This window comes from Silurus aristotelis (genome assembly GCF_946808225.1).
Source record: "Silurus aristotelis genome assembly, chromosome: 12".
Taxonomy (NCBI): Eukaryota; Metazoa; Chordata; class Actinopteri; order Siluriformes; family Siluridae; genus Silurus; species Silurus aristotelis.
In genome coordinates, this window is record NC_139585.1 from 19,360,413 (window position 1) to 19,378,554 (window position 18,142).

Below are 18,142 nucleotides of genomic sequence, written 5' to 3' on the forward strand. Positions count from 1 at the left end.
ACTGTGAGGATCAGTATCTGTGCATATACTGAATATGTATCTCAAATGTATAAGATAAGAAACCATGAAACTGATGTTTTTGTTTATATTCTGTCATTTTGGTCAGTTATAAATAAATACCATGAAACCATTGTTGCTGACTTTCTCATTTCTGTAGTTTCTCAATAACAGAAAAAAAGCAGACCAGTAAAAAGATTTATTCAGTACAAGTTTGCTGAAATAAACCACACATCAAAAAAAAAAATCATAAATATCATTATTGACTATATTTATGCCATGCTCAAGCAAATTACAATATTTTAAAACCAGTGCTAGTTTTTAAGGCTTTCGAGAAATTTTTAGGAAATAAAAAATATGAATTTGTAGTTAAGCACATATGGACAAAACCTGCTCTGTAAACAGTACAACTCTAAACTCACATTTCCTTTCGGTCCGCACTAAGTTTTAGTTGAAAAATATGTAATTATATTTCAACTTACTTTCCAATAACCGTGAACATATTTGTACATTTTTCATTTGACAAATTTGCTTACTATCCCACATCAGCAGCCCATCTCAAAAACTCACTTCCTGTTCATCAGTTTTTGCTCAACAGTGATGTTCAGTTGTTACTCATCTTGTGAGTTTTTATTGTGCTTATAGTTGCCTAAAATAGTTTTCGCTCCATTCTGCCACTCCAAAACGCTGTCCATGGGTGATTTACCCTCCTGCAGAAAATAGGCCTTGTGTCAGACAAAGAAAAACATTTACCTTTATTTGTTCAGCAAACACATTTATCTCAGGAAGCTTAGAAAATGAGACAGGAGCTAAGGAAAAAAAAAGCAGGTAGCTAAGCTACAGAGGTTAAAAGAGCTGTGTTTCGGTATTATGTTAACAAAACAAATGCCTGTGTGAGAGTTCTTTTTCTTTTCTTTTTTTTTTAAATCAATTTCAAATATTTTTTTTATGAAATTCCTGTGGCATGTCTTGTAACAAGATCATTATTAATTAAACAGATCTCATGCAAATGTTCACCTAATTGTCAGTAGATGGCGCTGTGTGCATCCAGGACAAAACATGCAGCCGAGGCAAGACTTTTCTTTCGGCTGTGTTTTAGTCATAGAATCACAATCAGTCTATTTATTCATTTTTCCTAACATTTATCTTACACAAAGAAAGGGTAAATCTAGAGGCACAAGTCAGGGAGCACCCTGGATAGGGGGTTAACCAATCAAAGGGCATAATCACACATGCATTCACACACTAATGCAAATTTGAGGGTACAATTCAGCCTACACTAGACTGAGGGAGGAAACCCCAGCAGTATAGGAGGAACATGCAGACTCCACACACATGGGTGGAGGAATTATTCAGACCTCCAACCCCTGAGGTACAAGGCCAGAGTCTACCAACTATAAATTAATTCAATACATTATTGTTAGGATGCATAATGTTTATTTAATTTACAATAAATATTTGAGGTCACCCAAATGAGGATGGGTTTCCTACTGAGTCTGGTTCACCAGAGAGCTTTTACTTGACTCTGGCTTGCTCATTAGGAATTAAACTTGAAGTGGATAAACTAGGGACAAAAAATATGAATTTAAAAATGCATTTCTATTTTTTCTGCAAAGCTGCTTTGTGGTGATATCCATTGTTGTGTCATGCAAATAAAATGCAATTGAACCAGACATGATGTAGTTAGTTCAGCAGAATGAGAATTTCCTGCCCACTCAGGTGTACATATCGTTTATGAATCTGTAGAAGGAGTCTTTTTTAATAAACTTACATAGTTCTTCAGTTTCAGATTGGCTCCATGCAACAAGAGCAGCTGGATAAATTTGAATCTGTTCAGCCGTACAGCATCATGCATTGGTGTGTCTCCCTCCTACAAAGCAAGAGACCACTGACGTGTCATTTCTAGATCAACAAATATTCTAATGACCGTATAGAAGTGGTAAAGACGTGTGTCTTACTCTGTCTTTTGCATTGACGTCGGAGCCGCAGTGAATGAGGTATTCAGCACATTCATAGTGACCTGTCCTTACTGCCACATGAAGAGGAGTACTGTGGAGCTAAAATGCACATCGATCAGTGCTACGTTTCAGGAGGTGCCAGAAAAGCATGTTCCAAAGAGACAGGTTATGACTGATGCTCTTGCTATTGGCTGTTTGCAGTCGAACCTTATCTTTGGCATGGAGGTTGCCTTCGTGGTTGAGGAGCAGCTCGAGAACAGGCAAACTTCCTCCCCGACAGGCCCAATGAACAGCAGTAGCATCAAGCTGAATAGAAACAAAACTGTTGATAATCTGCTGCTAACTTATATGGTTAAACAAACAATGAGACAAGCCAGTAAACAACTGCATGTGTGTCAAATAGTGGAAAGAAGAATAGCATGGGAAGGCTTAAAAGTGAAAAAAAAAAACAAAGATATAAAATATGACAATAATACAAACCAATGGATAACTTACAAATTCCTGAGTTTTTCTTACAAAACTAAGAGAACACAGGACTTTAAATGTAGCTGCAGTTTTCCAGTCATTCATTATATGTTGTAAAGAGTTGTAATGATAAACAGCCAGAAGGTGTCATAGTCTCCATTAAGTGTTGTTTAGACTCACTGAACCTAACTAGCTTTATAGCACAGTACTAACCTCGGGGTAAAACCATGCATTGTTCAATGCAGTTGTTCTCAATGCATGATCCCCTGGGATCTGTGATTAATGTAGTTACATTTATAAAACTCACAACCCACTATTATTGCAGTTCTTATATTTATGGTTAAAGTCTTATATAGTTATTATCCTTTCTGACATCTCACTTGCAGTGAATAAGTTTAATCCAAATGCCAGTAACTCAAAGACAAATAGGCCAATAAATAAAACTAGCCTGGGTCTGATGTGTTTTGTCAGGAAAAAAAACGCTCAGCTTCTGAAAGCGTTGTTATACTGTATTTATATTTTTCAGGAAATATCTTTGTACTGAGGAAGTCTATTGAATTTATTTGATGGGTCCCGTTATCAATATATTATATCCAATAATATATAATATTATATCAATCGAATATGTTGTCCGGGGCTATATGCCCCTGGTAGGGTCTCCCAAGGCAAGCAGGTCCTGGGCGATGAGTCAGACTAAGAGCGGTTCAAAACCCCTTATGAGAGATACTACATCAGGGACCGTGACGTCGCCCGGTATGGCGCAGCCGGGGCCCCACCCTGGAGCCAGGCCCGGGGTTGGGGCTCGTATGCGAGCGCCTGGTGGCCGGGCCTTCCCCCAAGTCCGGCCGGGCTCAGCCCGAAGAAGCGACGTGGGGCCGCCTTCCAGTGGGCTCACCACCTGCAGGAGGGACCCTAAGGGGCCGGTGCTAAGAGGATCGGGCAGCAGTCGAAGGTGGAGGCCTCGACAACCCGATCCCTGGACACGGAAGCTAGCTCTAGGGACGTGGAATGTCACCTCGCTGGCGGGGAAGGAGCCTGAGATTGTGCGTGAGGTTGAGAGGTTCCGACTAGAGATAGTCGGGATCACCTCTACGCACGGCCTGGGCTCTGGAACCACACTCCTCGAGAGAGGATGGACTCTTTACAACTCTGGAGCTGCCCATGGTGAAAGGCGTCGGGCTGGTGTGGGTTTGCTTATAGCCCCCCAGCTCAGCCGCCATGTGTTGGAGTTTACCCCGGTGAACGAGAGGGTCGTTTCCCTGCGCCTACGGGTCGGGGATAGGTCTCTCACTGTCGTGTGTGCCTACGGGCCAAACGGCAGTATAGAGTACCCGGCCTTCTTGGGGTCTCTGGGAGGGGTGCTGGACAGTGCTCCGACTGGGGACTCCGTCATTCTACTAGGAGACTTCAATGCACACGTGGGCAGCGACAGTGACACCTGGAGGGGCGTGATTGGGAGGAACGGCCCCCCTGATCTGAACCCGAGCGGTGTTCAGTTATTGGACTTCTGTGCTAGTTACAGTTTGTCCATAACGAACACCATGTTCAAGCATAAGGGTGTCCATCAGTACACGTGGCACCAGGACACCCTAGGCCGTAGGTCGATGATCGACTTTGTGGTCGTTTCATCTGACCTGCGGCCGTATGTCTTGGACACTCGGGTAAAGAGAGGGGCGGAGCTGTCAACTGATCACCACCTGGTGGTGAGTTGGATCCGATGGCGGGGGAGGAAGCTGGACAGACTCGGCAGACCCAAGCGTACTGTGAGGGTCTGCTGGGAACGTTTGGCCGAGCCTCCTGTCAGAAAGATCTTCAACTCCCACCTCCGGCGGAGCTTTGACCAGATCCCGAGGGAGGCCGGAGATATTGAGTCCGAGTGGACCATGTTCTCCACCTCCATTGTCGAAGCGGCCGCTCGGAGCTGTGGCAGTAAGGTCTCCGGTGCCTGTCGAGGCGGCAATCCCCGAACCCGGTGGTGGAAACCGGAAGTAAGGGATGCCGTCAAGCTGAAGAAGGAGTCCTACCTGGCCTGGTTGGCTTGTGGGACTCCTGAGGCAGCTGACGGGTACCGGCAGGCCAAGCGAACTGCAGCCCGGGTGGTTATCGAGGCAAAAACTCGGGCCTGGGAGGAGTTCGGTGAGGCCATGGAAAAGGACTATCGGCTGGCCTCGAAGAGATTCTGGCAAACCGTCCGGCGCCTTAGGAGGGGAAAGCAGTGCCCCACCAATGCTGTTTACAGTAGAGGTGGGGAGCTGTTGACCTCAACTGGGGATGTCGTTGGACGGTGGAAGGAATACTTCGAGGATCTCCTCAATCCCGCCGTCACGTCTTCCATTGAGGAAGCAGAGGCTGAGGGCTCAGAGGCGGACTCGTCCATCACCCAAGCTGAAGTCACCGAGGTAGTAAAGAAACTCCTCGGTGGCAGGGCACCGGGGGTGGATGAGATCCGCCCTGAGTACCTCAAGTCTCTGGATGTTGTGGGGCTGTCTTGGCTGACACGCCTCTGCAGCATCGCGTGGCGGTCGGGGACAGTGCCTCTGGAATGGCAGACCGGGGTGGTGGTCCCTCTTTTTAAGAAGGGGGACCGGAGGGTGTGTTCCAACTATAGGGGGATCACACTTCTCAGCCTACCTGGGAAAGTCTATGCCAGGGTACTGGAGAGGAGAATACGGCCGATAGTAGAACCTCGGATTCAGGAGGAACAATGTGGTTTTCATCCAGGCCGTGGAACACTGGACCAGCTCTATACCCTCTACAGGGTGCTGGAGGGTTCATGGGAGTTTGCCCAACCAGTCCACATGTGCTTTGTGGATTTGGAAAAGGCATTCGACTGTGTCCCTCGCGGCAGCCTGTGGAGGGTGCTCCGGGAGTATGGGGTCGGGGGCCCTTTACTAAGGGCTGTCCGGTCCCTGTATGACCGAAGCAGGAGCTTGGTTCGCATTGCCGGCAGTAAGTCAGACTTGTTCCCGGTGCATGTTGGACTCCGGCAGGGCTGCCCTTTGTCACCGGTTCTGTTCATAATTTTTATGGACAGAATTTCTAGGCGCAGCCAGGGGTCGGAGGGTGTCCGGTTTGGTGACGACACGATTTCGTCTTTGCTCTTTGCAGATGATGTTGTCGTGTTGGCTTCATCAGACCAGGACCTTCAGCATGCACTGGGACGGTTTGCAGCCGAGTGTGAAGCGGCTGGGATGAGAATCAGCACCTCCAAATCCGAGGCCATGGTCCTCAGTCGGAAAAGGGTGGCTTGCCCACTTCAGGTTGGTGGGGAGTTCCTGCCGCAAGTGGAGGAGTTTAAGTATCTTGGGGTTTTGTTCACGAGTGAGGGAAGGGTGGAACGGGAGATTGACAGACGGATCGGTGCAGCTTCTGCAGTAATGCGGTCGATGTACCGGTCTGTCGTGGTGAAGAAGGAGCTGAGCCGCAAGGCGAAACTTTCGATTTACCGGTCAATCTACGTTCCTACTCTCACCTATGGTCATGAGCTCTGGGTCATGACCGAAAGGACAAGATCCCGGATACAGGCGGCCGAAATGTGCTTCCTCCGCAGGGTGGCTGGGCGATCCCTTAGAGATAGGGTGAGAAGCTTAGTCACTCGGGAGGAGCTCAGAGTAGATCCGCTGCTCCTCCACATCGAGAGGGGTCAGCTGAGGTGGCTCGGGCATCTGTTCCGGATGCCTCCTGGACGCCTTCCTGGGAAGGTGTTCCGGGCGCGTCCCACTGGGAGGAGACCCCGGGGAAGACCTAGGACATGCTGGAGAGACTATGTCTCCCGGCTGGCCTGGGAACGCCTTGGTGTCCCCCCGGAAGAGCTGGAAGAAGTGTCTAGGGAGAGGGAAGTCTGGGCATCTTTGCTTAGACTGCTGCCCCCGCGACCCGGCATCGGATAAGCGGGAGAAGATGGATGGATGGATGGATATCAATCGAATAATGGGTGATTGTAGTGCCTTCACAAACCATACACTGCAGTTGTTATTTACTTAGAGTAGTTGAAACAGTTTTTAAGAAGCATTTTCAGGCTGTTGACCACCATGAATTCAACATCACATCTTTTCTTTTCCAAGCTTTTGTGTATATCAGGGGTGCACACACTTTTCCAGCATGCGAGCTACTTAAAAAAAATCACGTCAATATCTATTTTTTTAATGTCACGCAATCTACCTACACTACCTTTTCGATCGACAGGTAGATCACGATCGACCTATTGGCATCCCTGGTGTTTACTGTTTCCTCTGACTGTAGAATCAGACCATCGCAAGTGGTCTAATAATTGTAAAGCTGGTTGCAGGACCAGTTTAGATTTTTGTTGTGGTTACCTCTATGTCTTGGCATTGCAGAACCTCAAAAATGACAATATGACAGAGGTTTATACTTCTTTTTTTAGCACCACACCATTTTTTCTTCTCCTTTTCTATACACAGCCCTGGTCACATCAAATCAAATGGAAAATAAAATGTCAGATCAAAATGTCAGCAGCACCTAGATGAAAAAAAGAAATTATTATATTATAAGAAAACTTTTGATTAAACAGAAATACTATTGTTGAATCAAAGGTAAGCTTTCTGGTTTTTGTCCTACAGCTTGATGACTATTTTGTAAAACCAAAAACGACAGCAAAGGGCATTGCTGCAACCCTAGAAATACTAGAGAAGTCTTTTCCTTGTTATTGGGCATTTTGTCTGGCTCAGTAGACTATTTATGATAAGTAGTAATTCAACTAGATTACTCAGTTGCTTTATGTGTTTTGACTTTCTTATATGGCACTAAATATAAAAAGTGGCATATAAATGTGACTTGTTTTAAATGACTATTAAATATGAACAAAGATTAGACGTAGTGGATAGATGGCAAAGGCTTTTGCTTTCTGGAGAACCGGCAGATGCATTTGCTGTCTTTTTTTTCCACTAACACCTAAACTGTTATCACACCAAGTAACAGCAGAGTGAAAATGACAGGCCTTGAATAGCAATGTGCAAAGCGTTTGAAATTGTGCAGTGTGTCATGTATAAACATTTATTACATTTTTTTTGCATTAAGTCACTTAAGAGAAACAAAAATGAGGATAATCAACAAAAATGTAGTTATTTCTTGAATTCATCCTGGTCAGAATCCATTTAATTTACTATTTACTTCATGAAACGCTGGCATTTTATGAGCGTCAGAATCAAGGCCAAACTTTCAATAGGCGCATGTATTTGCACCCAAATATCTGTAATCTGTTAGCAATTTATCTGATAATTTCAGATCAACATAATGTCTTTCAATCCAGTCAAAAGTTTATTTAGATCAAGCTGAATCAGACCAATTGAAAATGTTGACACTTAAATAAACTACATTTTGATTAAATTGAAAGCTGTGCTGGAATAATTTGTTAAATAGGATAATAATAGACGTATAAATGCTTAAATCCAAGTATTTTTACAATCAGATTTAAAAATACAATACTTTGCATTAATGTGGAGTGCAGTGGTGGATATGTTAATTTACATCATATGATTTATGATGGATGCTCAAAGCTTGTGAATAATTTTTTTTAAATATGCATATATATATATATATATATATATATATATATATATATATATATATATATATATATATATATATATATATATATATACAGTGAGGAAAATAAGTATTTGAACACCCTGCTATTTTGCAAGTTCTCCCACTTAGAAATCATGGAGGGGTCTGAAATTGTCATCGTAGGTGCATGTCCACTGTGAGAGACATAATCTAAAAAAAAAATCCAGAAATCACAATGTATGATTTTTTAACTATTTATTTGTATGATACAGCTGCAAATAAGTATTTGAACACCTGAGAAAGTCAATGTTAATATTTGGTACAGGAGCCTTTGTTTGTAATTACAGAGGTCAAACGTTTCCTGTAGTTTTTCACCAGGTTTGCACACACTGCAGGAGGGATTTTGGCCCACTCCTCCACACAGATCTTCTCTAGATCAGTCAGGTTTCTGGCCGGTCACTGAGAAACACGGAGTTTGAGCTCCTCCAAAGATTCTCTATTGGGTTTAGATCTGGAGACTGGCTAGGCCACGCCAGAACCTTGATATGCTTCTTACAGAGCCACTCCTTGGTTATCCTGGCTGTGTGCTTCGGGTCATTGTCATGTTGGAAGACCCAGCCTCGACCCATCTTCAATGCTCTAACTGAGGGAAGGAGGTTGTTCCCCAAAATCTCGCAATACATGGCCCCAGTCATCCTCTCCTTAATACAGTGCATTCGCCCTGTCCCATGTGCAGAAAAACACCCCCAAAGCATGATGCTACCACCCCCATGCTTCACAGTAGGGATGGTGTTCTTGGGATGATACTTATCATTCTTCTTCCTCCAAACAAGTTTAGAGGAATTATGACCCAAAAGGTATATTTTGGTCTCATCTGACCACATGACTTTCTCCCATGACTCCTCTGGATCATCCAAATGGTCATTGGCAAACTTTAGACGTGCCTGGACATGTGCTGGTTTAAGCAGGGGAACCTTCCGTGCCATGCATGATTTCAAACCATGACGTCTTAGTGTATTACCAACAGTAACCTTGGAAACGGTGGTCCCAGCTCTTTTCAGGTCATTGACCAGCTCCTCCCATGTAGTTCTGGGTTGATTTCTAACCTTACTTAGGATCATTGAGACCCCACGAGGTGAGTTCTTGCATGGAGCCCCAGTCCGAGGGAGATTGACAGTCATGTTTAGCTTCTTCCATTTTCTAATGATTGCTCCAACAGTGGACCTTTTTTCGCCAAGCTGCTTGGTAATTTCCCTGTAGCCCTTTCCAGCCTTGTGGAGGTGTACAATTTTGTCTCTAGTTTCTTTGGACAGCTCTTTGGTCTTGGCCATGTTAGTAGTTGGATTCTTACTGATTGTATGGGGTGGACAGGTGTCTTTATGCAGCTAACGACCTCAAACAGGTGCATCTAATTTAGGATAATAAATGTAGTGGAGGTGGACATTTTAAAGGCAGACTAACAGGTCTTTGAGGGTCAGAATTCTAGCTGATAGACAGGTGTTCAAATACTTATTTGCAGCTGTATCATACAAATAAATAGTTTAAAAATCATATATTGTGATTTCTGGATTTTTTTTTTAGATTATGTCTCTCACAGTGGACATGCACCTACGATGACAATTTCAGACCCCTCCATGATTTCTAAGTGGGAGAACTTGCAAAATAGCAGGGTGTTCAAATACTTATTTTCCTCACTGTATATATATATATATATATATACACACACACACGTGTAAACAAATATTTGAATAAGGCTGCAGTGTTTAGTGTTCAGAAAAAAACATTACTTTCAGATTCTGTTCTGATTGGAATTGTACCTTATCCTTGTTTTCAATTAGAGCCCCAGCTTCCAGCAGCTTCTTCACAATCTCCATGTTCCCCTGAGAGCATGCTCTGTGGAGTGCTGTGCGCTTGAACTACACAACAGAGAGAGAGAGTATGATCATCTCTGCTGGAGTCCGAAACGCTGAACAGTCTGAATGATATACTGGGTTTGTTTTCAGCACTCACACTATCGCATGTGTTTGGGTTTGCACGCCTGGCGAGGTAACTCTCAACCACTGGTAATTTGTTGTCCTCTACTGCTTTCAGAAAGTCAACTTCAGAAACACAATCGGACTGTAGAAATAGTAATAATAATTGACTGTGATTAATTGCCCTTAAGGACACACACACACACACACACACACACACACACACACACACACACACACACACACACACAAATATATATATACAGTGAGGAAAATAAGTATTTGAACACCCTGCTATTTTGCAAGTTCTCCCATTTAGAAATCATAGAGGGGTCTGAAATTGTCATCGTAGGTGCATGTCCACTGTGAGAGACATAATCAAAAAAAAAAAATCCAGAAATCACAATATATGATTTTTAAACTATTTATTTGTATGATACAGCTGCAAATAAGTATTTGAACACCTGAGAAAGTCAATGTTAATATTTGGTACAGTAGCCTTTGTTTGCAATTACAGAGGTCAAACGTTTCCTGTAGTTTTTCACCAGGTTTGCACACACTGCAGGAGGGATTTTGGCCCACTCCTCCACACAGATCTTCTCTAGATCAGTCAGGTTTCTGGCCTGTCGCTGAGAAACACGGAGTTTGAGCTCCCTCCAAAGATTATCTATTGGGTTTAGGTCTGGAGACTGGCTAGGCCACGCCAGAACCTTGATATGCTTCTTACAGAGCCACTCCTTGGTTATCCTGGCTGTGTGCTTCGGGTCATTGTCATGTTGGAAGACCCAGCTTCGACCCATCTTCAATGCTCTAACTGAGGGAAGGAGGTTGTTCCCCAAAATCTCGCAATACATGGCCCCGGTCATCCTCTCCATAATACAGTGCAGTCGCCCTGTCCCATGTGCAGCAAAACACCCCCAAAGCATGATGCTACCACCCCCATGCTTCACAGTAGGGATAGTGTTCTTGGGATGGTACTCATCAATCTTCTTCCTCCAAACACGTTTAGTGGAATTATGACCCAAAAGCTGTTTTGGTCTCATCTGACCACATGACTTACTTTCTCCCATGACTCCTCTGGATCATCTAAATGGTCATTGGCAAACTTAAGACGTGCCTGGACATGTGCTGGTTTAAGCAGGGGAACCTTTCATGCCATGCATGATTTCAAACCATGACGTCTTAGTGTATTACCAACAGTAACCTTGGAAACGGTGGTCCCAGCTCTTTTTAGGTCATTGACCAGCTCGTCCCGTGTAGTTTTGGGCTGATTTCTTACCTTCCTTAGGATCATTGAGACCCCACGAGGTGAGATCTTGCATGGAGCCCCAGTCCGAGGGCGATTGACAGTCATGTTTAGCTTCTTCCATTTTCTAATGATTGCTCCAACAGTGGACCTTTTTTCACCAAGCTGCTTGGCAATTTCCCCGTAGCCCTTTCCAGCCTTGTGGAGGTGTACAATTTTGTCTCTAGTGTCTTTGGACAGCTCTTTGGTCTTGGCCATGTTAGTAGTTGGATTCTTACTGATTGTATGGGGTGGACAGGTGTCTTTATGCAGCTAACGACCTCAAACAGGTGCATCTAATTTAGGATAATAAAATGTAGTGGAGGTGGACATTTTAAAGGCAGACTAACAGGTCTTTGAGGGTCGGAATTCTAGCTGATAGACAGGTGTTCAAATACTTATTTGCAGCTGTATCATACATATAAATAGTTAAAATATCATACATTGTGATTTCTGGATTTTTTTTTTTAGATTATGTCTCTCACAGTGGATATGCACCTATGATGACAATTTCAGAACCTCCATGATTTCTAAGTGGGAGAACTTGCAAAATAGCAGGGTGTTCAAATACTTATTTTCCTCACTGTATGTATTTTATTCTCACCACTATTTCAGGTTCTGGCTGTTGTTTTTCCTCTAAGATCTTCCTCACTTTCCTCCTCTGTCTCACTTCTAGAATCTTCTGAAACTCTTGGTTTAGTCGGTTAATTTTGGTTGTCTGCAAAAGAAAGCATTTTTTAGAAAAGATTTTTCATTTACTATATTATATCAAAAATGATTGGTCCCTGATGACTTTATTTTGAATTGATATTCCTAATGGATTTCAATGTTCTGATATACCTTTGCAATTTCATAGTCACTGTCAAGCTTACTGTTGATCTTCAACTCCTCTTCTCTTTCTTGGCGGATAGATTTCTCATATTCACCAGGCACATATTCCTGTCTGAAAGCTCCAGGCCCATCAGTGACATCAAAACTTATGCCAGTAACCTTGAAAAAACACATTAAAATTGGTTTGGATTTGTATCATTTTTAATGTGCACAAATTGAAATAGTGGATGTTATCGCTTCAATTATCTCATAAAACTTCAGGTCAGATCATAAAAGTCATGCTAGAATATACTGAATTACTGAATACTGAATCACAGCAGCTGTTCAGTGATGTGAATTTTCGAATTGCAGGATTTAAGAACTCTTCTTTTATTTTTAGGATTAAAGAATAGGAAGAAGATTCAAGATTTCAGCATGTAAAGCTCTCTACATACCCTACATACATTTCAGATTTTGTTATATGCTTTACATGCATCTTGAATCACTAAATCTTGAAATCTTGAATTACTATATATACTGTATATATATCTTGAATCTTGAATATATATATTTATCCCCCGTTTTACAGTTTTATGGTACGAATCTTGGTTTATCACGGAATCGCTTTTGCCACATAACTAGTTTGGTTCGCTGATTTTTCCGGTAGACCAAAAAACTTATAAGGAATAGTTTTTATTGTGTTTTATGTTGAATTAATGAAATTTATTAATAGAAATTTCATTGAATGCACAAGTAGTTTTAGCCAGTTTAACTACCATTCTACAGTAATGCACTGCTTTATAAACTGCTAATGTAAAGATTTTCTAGTGACTTTACTTATCATTGCTCTCTCTCTCTCTTTCTCTCTCTCTCTCTCTCTCTCTCTCTCTCTCTCTCTCTCTCTCTCTCTCTCTCTCTCTCTCTCTCGCTCACTCTCTCTCTCCAATTACCATTCTTAATCATGCTTCTACAAATAAACCAAAAACACCAAACTTCAATGTAGATTGTCAACAGAAAAACAGATCAGAAGTTTTCCTGCCTTGCTTTGATATTTTTTTAATTATTGGCAATGGCATTTGTATCAATAGCAATAAATTTTGCTATTCTATTTTGGATCGAGTCAGTAGTGAATTATCTAGGACTTAACGAGTCACAAGGGTGCTTAACCTTTGTGTCTGGTGCCATTTTTTACAACACAAGCAACACACACACACACACACACACGCACTCACGCACGCACGCACACACACACACACACACACACACACACACACACACACACACACACACACACACACACACACACACACACACAGTACTGCAACCTTTAAATCATACAACAAGAATGCACACATGTGAAGACCTTATTTATTACATTCATTAATTATAATAATAAACAGTTTAGATTAATGAGGTGGATATTAGACAGCATACAAATTATATTCTTCATGTTTAGCACCATAGTCTTAGTATTGAATATTCAGTCATAGTCCCAATTTTGAGACCACCATTCTAATTGATATTTATTTTCTTATGTATGCCATTGAAAACAACACTGATGTTTAGGCTGAGGGAAATGTAAGTGTGTTGCTTTCTCAATCATCCTCAGCCCAAGAGAGTAATAGTCTTGTCTCCCTGACTTTGTTTCCATTCCACTTGTTGTCACTTAAGAGCTCTCTCGGGCATCACACAACACACAGCATAGCTTTTTACATATACCATTAAGTTCAACCCTTACAGGCGTGATACAGCTACTTCATTTCTCTATTTCTGTGTAATCACTAATATTAATGACAATGTGGCATGGAATCATTAGCAATTGATTACTAAACTGGGTTAAATTGCCTCAGATATGTGTGTTTAAAATATGTAACAAAAAATGAAGCAGCACTTTTGGATGTACTGGTTGTAAAAAAAAATGATAATGTTTAAAAAAAACCTGTTTTTGCTTTTTGTGCTGTATCTATTGTTTGCCTGACCCCGAGATTGGCAGCAATAACTGCCATTATGTTTCTGATGCTTTGCAGCTGCTTCCTTCTCCTGCTGTGTCGTATACTGACACACAGGTGTGCTATAAAAGGAAGCAGCAAATCCAAAATGCAAGGCATTTAAGGTGCTGTGTGAGACCCCTCTGTGGTTTGTTTTCATGCCTTGGACAGCTGCGGCCGTGTGCGTGTGTGTGTGTGTGTGTGTGTGTGTGTGTGTATGTGTGTGTTTGTCTGTCTGTCTGTCTGTGAGAGAGAGAGTGTAAGATTTTGTGACATGGAATGCAGCACATTTGGAGACCCTTGTTGATAAGATTCAGTGAGGTGTTTCCTTACTGGTTGATCCAGTCAAAGACACGTGAGCTCTGAACCTGTCACCACACATAGCGGCTTCAGCATGCCGTTCTCATCTTACTCAAGATTAATACAGAATATGAAATGCAAACTTGTATATAACACAGGTGCTAAAGAAACATAGCAAGCTGTACGTATGAGGTTTGCATCAAAGCTTTCGTCATATGATTATGCTCCATGTAATTGAAACGGGATTGGTATTGGAATAATTGGTATCAGTAATAATGTATGAAATAGAATGATAGAATTATTATAATTTTTTTTTATCTTCAAACATAGGAAAAACCAATAATCTGTTATCAATAAACTTGGGGCCTGTGGAGGACTCATCATAGCTGACAAATGTCAGTGATTAGTGTCAAACCTCTCTTTCGACACTAACGAATAAATGACTCTTGTCGTTTTTTCGTTTAATTTATTCACTGGCCAGACACTTTTTCATTATTAGCAAGCAAAGAGCTGATGTCTTAATGAGCTGCTGGAATGTAGTGAGATGAAACTTTGGAAGAGAATCACTCAGTGGATACTAATGAATTCAGTTCAGCATTGCACTGCTTAATAGAAAAAGAATATTTCTCAACGGCAGCACATGTTTATCTTTCAAAATATATACACTGCATGAAAGACAGTTCTGGGCGAGCAATTCCCCTGTTTCATGACTCACCTTAACAAAATCCAGCGTATTGTTTTCACCAGAAAATAAACCCAAGGTGTGGCACTCCATCAGTGTTTTAAACCTGTCGCACCTGAAAAGATGAAAAAACATTCGATATACTGCATTTATATGACATCGGGATGGAAGTCACATAGTAAAGAACGAAGAACTAGTGAACTGTTTTACTTCAGCAATGCAACACAAAATAGTTTTCTTGAGCATCTATCCGGTTTACAGATTTACAATTTTTTTGTTCATAATACAATATTTTTTGTACAGTTATTATGATTCGCACAGGCACACTAGTGTTAAGCCCGCTGGAGGGCACACAGCAGAGTTTCTGCTACAGTATGTGTGGTGTGTTTATTAATGGGGGAATTGCTAAGAAAATAAAAGTGCACATCAGTTTTTCAGCAGGTTTCTATGTCTATTCCAGGGCACGGGTGCCATCAATGACGCGCATAATGGATGCCATGGCAAAGTACAGTAACACTGATGTACAAGAAGTGCTTGGATCAGCCATTTCCTTTTATATGCTTTATACGTTTTACATCATATGCTACAGTTAGCATTCAGGGGAAGTGGAAATGGAAACAGATGACAGAAGGAATCAGTTTGTTCGAAACTATTTTTTTTTTCAATGATTGTTGCAGCATAAGCATTTTGGAATGTTGTTCTCTTTTCCAATATCCCACATTCTTTTTTACCTTTGTTATTATTATGATGACTACAGTATAGATAGAGGTCTGCCACATTTATAGCTAATAGTGAGATTTAAATATAATAGATTGGTATGTACAGTGCAGCATGTCAGTAATTACATATGGAGAGTTTTTGGATTCATGAGCTGAAAGTAAAAACAGAAAGATATTTGAAGTTTAATTTTACATGGCCCAATGGTTTTTAAGGCATTATTATACTATGCACCTTTGTACAGACTAACATGACTTTATTCTGGAGATTTTTTTTATATTGTTGTTTTCCTGTTAAATCTTTTTTTAATCTAGATTAAGATAAATATATATGATTACCCTACTTTCCTGGAAGTGATTTCTTCTTAACAGGCAAATGGCATGTTCTACATGCATAACCAACATTTAGATCTTTTTGCTAACCCTTGTTTGTTTGCAAGTAATGATACATTGAGCAGCCATTATGATCCATTACCATTACCTATGGATTATATGCTGTGTGTATGACTCAATAATATGTTTATAATTTCCTGAAGTCAGTAAACACAATATCCATTGTTTTACAGAAAATTGGTTTGAGTACTGAGTCAAAATCATTACATCACTGTACAGTTACTAATGACTTATTAGCACTGTATTACACTCCTATTCTGTACTTTCTTATTCATGTTGTGCATGCAGTGTTAATTCCCAAAGCTAAACTGAAGAGTTGGATTGTACATAATATTATATTTTAAACATTGCTTACCTTAGCAGTTTAAAGATCACAAAAAATGCCCTTAGTGTGATGAAAGCAGTATACACTGATGTTTTTTTTCTCTTGGGTATTACCAAGGTCTATACTCTCTCTCTCTCTCTCTCTTTCTCTCTCTCTCTCTCTCTCTCTCTCACACACACACACACACATACACACACACACACACACTGAAGACACCAGGCACCTATGTTGATGTCCTTGCTTCTTATGTTGAGTCTGATTCTGTCCCACCCACCAATTCTTTGAGGCAGCACTTTTGTAGCCTTGACACATGCTGGGTAAAGCTTGAACTTGCTGATCCTCATTTATCATCAGCACTGTCAATGACAAGTGGGTCTAGGTGTGGTGATTAATAACTTCCTTTAATCTGCAAGTTTTTGATGTTCCCTGAAATGATTATTGAGCCAAAAACTAGAAACGTATATCTATCTATCTATCTATCTATCTATCTATCTATCTATCTATCTATCTATCTATCTATCTATCTATCTATCTATCTATCTATCTATCTATCTATCTATCTATCTATCTATCTATCTATCTATTACAAAAAGAAGTGTTGCTCAAAATATCCATGTTTTTCAGGTATTTTTCAAAGACCCTTTTACATTTGTTAAAATTATAATGCAATGTTCTTTCCTATGAATGATCTAATAGGGGGTATACTATTACATTATTATAAAGATAATTATATATTTGTCTGCTGGGTCACAGTTTCTATTTTTATCCCCATCAAGACCTCTGAATGTATGTATAGGTTTCTAAAAAGTGTGTTTCCCACAGCTGTTACGGAGAAACCATATCTCGCTTTCAGCTGGTTCCCCCCACAGTCTCGGTCCCACCCAAGAAACACATTAGAGGAATGAAGACCACGTCTTGTGTGCTGTGCTGCTTAAGCACCAGTTGTGCTGAATCATTAGAAAGTCAGATTTGGGCATGACTCTAATCATCACTGGTGCTATTGTCTTTGATTTAAAATAGCTGAGCAAATGTCGGAATCAATGTGTAATATATAGGCGATATATAGTGCTGTATTATTGTATTATATGTGCAAATTATATCGATTATTTGTATAATATATAATCAATGTGTTTGGTTCATTCTGTCAATGCTGATATTTTTGTAATGTGTAGCTAAATGCAATTGAATGCATAATACATTCTTCCATACCACAGAATTCACACTCAATCCAGCCAGTATTTCATCTTTAACTACGCAAAGCAAATATATAGTACCTTGGGCATGACTTGTTCACAAAGTTCTTACAGCACCCTGTTACACACATCCAATTAAAAAACTATGTTTTCCAACAAAGCTGAAAATGCCACTTACATTAAAACTTGTATCACATCCTGAACTGCAGCATGCTCCCTCTGAACCTATAACACTGTTAAGTTAAACTCACCATCTGTCAGGTTAAAAGAAAGGCATGCATCTAGGTCCTTTTTTGTTATAGTGATTTGGTGGCGAATGAAAATCCCAAAAGATGTCTAAACAGCTTAGTCACTGGCTGTCTTCAAACAATGACTAAGACCCACCTCATAATGAAGTATGAAAATTAGGACTTGGGTAAAAAACAATACATGTCTTGCTTGACGTTTTATTCAATACAACATCTAAACAAGTACTTTTAGTCTCTGAATAAAGTTTTCCTGGAAAATGCCATCTGCTAAATGCAATAAATA

At 40.9% G+C, this 18,142-nt stretch overlaps 1 protein-coding gene across 1 annotated transcript; it reads right to left on the bottom strand.

Moving 5' to 3' along the window:
• Positions 1–279: 279 nt before the first annotated feature.
• On the bottom strand, positions 280–16,548 carry ankrd1b (ankyrin repeat domain 1b (cardiac muscle)). Its single transcript, XM_083557270.1, has 10 exons — positions 16,449–16,548; positions 15,018–15,099; positions 12,045–12,194; positions 11,809–11,922; positions 9,957–10,064; positions 9,764–9,862; positions 2,163–2,261; positions 1,956–2,054; positions 1,769–1,867; positions 280–707 (listed from the first exon to the last, which is right to left on the bottom strand). The coding sequence occupies exons 2-10, from the start codon at positions 15,075–15,077 to the stop codon at positions 609–611; spliced, it is 927 nt and encodes a 308-aa protein (XP_083413396.1). The 5' UTR covers positions 15,078–15,099; positions 16,449–16,548; the 3' UTR covers positions 280–608.
• Positions 16,549–18,142: the final 1,594 nt, after the last annotated feature.